Source organism: Penaeus vannamei, chromosome 24, assembly GCF_042767895.1.
Source record: "Penaeus vannamei isolate JL-2024 chromosome 24, ASM4276789v1, whole genome shotgun sequence".
In the NCBI taxonomy this organism is placed as follows: Eukaryota; Metazoa; Arthropoda; class Malacostraca; order Decapoda; family Penaeidae; genus Penaeus; species Penaeus vannamei.
In genome coordinates this window covers 28,169,047-28,174,046 of record NC_091572.1, presented here as the reverse complement: position 1 = coordinate 28,174,046, position 5,000 = coordinate 28,169,047, and the positions used below count along the sequence as shown (strand labels likewise).

The window sequence follows — 5,000 nt, the reverse complement described above, 5'->3', positions numbered from 1 at the left end:
ACTATCATCGCATGGGTTTTTATATGGCATCCTTCTATAAATTAGACAAGTATCATATCTATTCCAGTTTTTGTGACCTCCCAACAAAACAAAACCAACTTTAAGAAAAATGTTGCTTATTTTGGATCCAAAGACACTTTAGATCTTCTATACCTGAATGCATTATAAGTCTCTAATGAACCAGTATCTTGTGAACAATTCAAGGGGTATATTTCAGCAAGGAAAAGCCCCTCACCTACTTTTTGTTAGAAGCTGAACCCTTCCTCATGCTGCTCCCTGAATCTGTTTCCCTTCTTCGTTTCTCAGCTGGCTCTGAAGTGCTGTTTGATGATTCTATCAAATTGAGCAAAGGAGTATAAGAGAATTGTAATACTTTTCCATTATGTAGAAAAGATATGAATGAGAAGGAATATCTTCACAATACAAAATATATATTTAACCAGTTTCAAATATCTTTGTCAGAAATACATGTATTTAGTATTGTGAAATATTCATTCTCGTTCATGCCTTTTCTACATTCATCACAATGAATATGATTAAAATTTTTTCCAATCAACTAAAGATAAAGATCAGTGGTTACACAAATATCAACTATTTAATTGCAGCAGATTTTCCTTCATCCATAGCATACAGAATGACATCTGAGGTCTATCACATTGTCTTTTCACCCTCAAAGATTCCTTTTACCAAACCCTTATTACAATTTCTTATACCTGACTTCCTCTTAGCTCCGGTATCATCCTTGTCCTCTAAATGTGGGTGATAAAACTCCTCCAAGTGCCATGGATTCTTGCGATAACAATCAGCACCAAATTTGCATAGAGGCCTTTTCTTTGAAGAATTTGCCTTTTCTATAGAACCATCTGCAGCAACAGAAGGAAAAAAGTTGACAATTTTAATAATCTCATATAAAACTATGTACAATATATCAATATTTACTTTTCTATATTTTTACTTATGAATGTTGTGCAACCCACTGCACTGCAAACAATTAGTACCTAAATACTGCAGATATTGTTTTACGTTTCTACTGACACCCTTTACACTACATATTAATATCGGCTAGGTAAACGTTTTACCTTTCCTCAAGGGAGTCGATTGGTTGCCAGACAATGACAATTTCTTCTCATTCTCTTTCTCTGTCTTGGGCAGTTGGGCCACTTCACCTTGCGCAACTAATTCTTCTGTATCAGCATCATCATCATCAGAAATACTGTGCTCCGATCTCTTCTTTGTTAGAGAATCTGAGTGAAAAAACAACTTGTAACCAAAATATATATATAGAATAGGATAGGTAGATTATATGAAGTATAATGGATGCTAGTGTTTGTGAGTTCCTTATAAATCCCACAGCCTACACCAGTTTTGCCCTACAGTTAATTTCAAATGCAGACATAACAATAATATTAGGAAGAAAAAGAATAATTCATATAAATCTCTTTCTTTTGTAACTAACAGTATATAGTATTTGAAATTTGAAATGAGTTTGAACTCACTCACTCATTCATTCACTGATTCACACATTCACTCATTCTCTCTCTTTGGGCATGTATGTTAGCATGACCTGTAATATCTCTTGTCTGTCTAACTCTTAAATCTATTTCCCCATTTCTATCTATCTATAGAAATCTATCCTCTCTCTATCTATATCATATCACATACATTCTCGTCCTCTTTTAAACATTTTACACTTTTATAATCTTTTTATAAACTTTTTAGCACCTGTTTGCTTCTCTGTAACTGTTGAATCCACCTGGTCATTTTCCACTTTGTTTAACTTCTTTGGAGTTTCAGTTGCAACTTCAAAGTCTTCTATATCTGTTTCATCATCTGATAAGGTGTGTTCAGGTACAAGTGCTTTCTCTGGTGGAGATTCTGGACAATAAAATTTTAATAATCAATCACTTTTATAAAAAATTGGACTTCCTTGTGTTTTGTCTTAAATATTCATATATCCAATAAATATGAAAGAAAAAGAATTACTAGAAACTGCACAAAACAGAAAATTAAAACTAATGACATGGAAAGGATATTCAAGAGTTTAGTTTTTTAGAATGAATAAATTAAAAAATAGTAAGTTGATTATCTGTATGACACCATAAGAGCAACTGACAACATAGATATAATATCAGTATTCCTAGATCACATTGAAAAAATAGTGTGAACATATGTTATGATTGTTTGTAGAAAGAATTACATTACACTCATGATGAAATCCTTATTATACTTTTAGTCAATGCAATCAAACAATCCATATTTCACCTTTACTCTGAGATTTCTGTAGCTTCTCTGTAACATTAGAATGTGATTCAGCTTCCAAATCCTCAATGTCTGTTTCATCGTCTGATATGGTGTGCTGAGGAACAGTCTTGGATGTTGAACCTATGAGAAGAGAGAGGCAAACATTTGAGAAATGTATACTCTATAACACTGGCATGAAAAATATATTCTTAAAATTTACTAGAAACAGCTCCAGCTGAATACATATCAAAAGAACCAAAGAGAGTACAAAGAGATATGAATCTGCAATGTTCACTAGCAAAAAACATTATCAATTACTTAATACAAGACTATTATTGTCATTGCTTCATGATGGCTTTGATCCCTAATTCTTCTTTATCAATATATACTACACCTAGTATTTATACACATTAAAGTTTATGTTCTATTTATCTTTAAATAACAATGTCAGTGTACAGTTTCTAAAAACTCTCTGAACTACACTAGTTATTTCTACATCTGGCATTCCATTTGTGCAACAAACACAAATGCAAGGCTTTCATAAAAGTAGAAAAACAGATATAAGTAAATCTGTTCATCCATCTAACTGTCTACCTATCCATCTATCTAAATTTCTATCTATCAATCTATCCCTCTGTCTATCTATCTATCTGTAGAGATAACAGTAACACATACCTATCATCTGCAAGGAAGACTCCTCTTCCTTTTCGACATCTTCAACATCACTGTCTAAATCTACCAATTCACGCACTGGTACTTCCTCATTCCTGTTCACTTCCACCACATCCTCATCACTCTCAGACATATCATGTGACTGCGATGCTAAGTTCTGGGCAAGGATTGCATCTTCGTGTTCTTGCTCCCTTGCTAATCTTTCCTCTTCATCAAACTGAAAAAAAAAGGAAAGAATTTGTAATCCGTACTTTTGCAAAAAATTAAAGAGCAAGAGAGAATGAGACACTAGTCATGTCTATCTCGAGATATGATTCCCAAAAAGACTGGGACACTCCCCTGGCCTCAAGATTCACTGAGATGAAATTCCATTCCTAGTATGACACAGTGACAGTTGCTATGTTTGTGGTTCATTCTAGCTAGAGGGGCAATTATGATGCCAAAGCAAAAAAACTGTAGTATAAATACTGTTATACTCATTACTTGATACTTAAAACAGTAACCAGTATATCCTGTTAGGTATAATTACTTTGTAGAAATAACTAATGTACATTTCAGCTAACAATGATATCTCACTGAAAATTTTCAAGATTATCCAGAACACCCCCACCCCCATCCCAGGGAAACAAAGAATCCATGTATTCACAGCAGGAGAGAGTGTAAAACCACCATGCGAGAGCAGCATTGCCAAGACTACTCTCTCCCACCATGAATATGTGGTGGACTCTGTTTTCCTTGGCTGCGTTACATAATATAGTGACTGATTCTGTATATATCATTTACATCTTATCCCGATTTTCCCTAGTACCTTTCATGCCTCCCATGCTATCAGGGCCAAGAATGTGGAGGTTGGGGGTCCGCACAGTAAAACCTACATATTTGCATTGTAGACAGTGAGAGAAATCCAATGATATCAACATTGTCGTGATCCATTGTGTGGAAGTATTAGAAAATATCACGAAATATATGCAATAGAAATTAAATGAGAATATCAACCTCAACTTTCAACTACAATTTATTTTCGGTTGAAACGAGATACAATATATTATCAAATGTTTCATTGGATGGTCATCATCTATCGTACATTCATTTCCCACAAAATAACGCATCAGTCAAAAATAACCCGTAGGTCCTGTGGATATTCAAAAAGCAAGTAACAAATATTCCACCATGAATTATCGTGGCAAAGTACAATTCATGAGTTGACCCAATAAACAACATCTCATTTTCCCGCAAACAAACAATGAAATACCTGAGCTTGCAGTTTTCTTGCTAAATCCTCGTCAGAATCCATTGCATCTACTTTTTAGTGATGTCACGCCCAGAAGAAAGCAAATCAAGAGCAAACACAAACGTTCCTCCCGTGACAAACGTTTGACCTGAACGCTACAACACGTTTCGGTTTGTTTACAATGATGCAACAGAGAGGGCGTAAGTATAAACAAATATTCCTGAAATATGAATTCATATATATCTATACTGGATTTATAATAATCTTTTATCTATTTATCAATCTCTGTAAGATTTTTGTATATCTCTTAACCGCGATGAAATAGGATCATGTATATAAAAGGATTTTCTTTAAGATAAAATCTATATTCAGGACATTTCAAGGAAGCGAGGGACTTAATGTATAATGAATGGGCGCCAGGCAACGAGGGCGGGAGGCCATACATCATGAAAATTTACAGGAACTTAATATGTGCATACATCAGAGCCGATTTTTTTTTATTCATCCATTTACTTATTCATATATCTATTCAACATTTATTCATCTATTCATATCTGATACACATTCAGTTAGTCACTTACCTACTTATTTAATGTAAAACCTATTCAAACCCTTTGCTGTCAGGCTTAAACAGTTGTCTAACAAGTTTCAGCCAAAGTTATGTGAAATTGAGATTAGTTCAACGGGTATTTGTGTGATACATTGGTGTGTGTGTACGTTTGTTTGTGTGTTTGTGTTTATGTATGTGAGTGTGTTTGTTTGTTTGTGTGTGTATGTGTTTGTGTGTATGTATGTGTGAGTGTGTTTGTTTGTTTGTGTGTATGTATTTTTGTTTGTGTGTGTATGTGTGTGTGTG

General features: G+C 34.1%; 1 protein-coding gene across 1 annotated transcript in view; it reads right to left on the bottom strand.

Moving 5' to 3' along the window:
* The window catches only part of gkt (tyrosyl-DNA phosphodiesterase glaikit), a 15,747-nt gene extending 11,423 nt beyond the window's left edge, over positions 1 to 4,324 (bottom strand). Inside the window, 7 exon segments of the mRNA XM_027361642.2 lie at positions 240 to 333; positions 714 to 863; positions 1,080 to 1,244; positions 1,723 to 1,875; positions 2,263 to 2,382; positions 2,917 to 3,130; positions 4,166 to 4,324. Of these exon segments, the coding sequence (XP_027217443.2) occupies positions 240 to 333; positions 714 to 863; positions 1,080 to 1,244; positions 1,723 to 1,875; positions 2,263 to 2,382; positions 2,917 to 3,130; positions 4,166 to 4,207 (938 nt within the window). The 5' untranslated portion in view covers positions 4,208 to 4,324.
* Between the last annotated feature and the right edge of the window lie 676 nt (positions 4,325 to 5,000).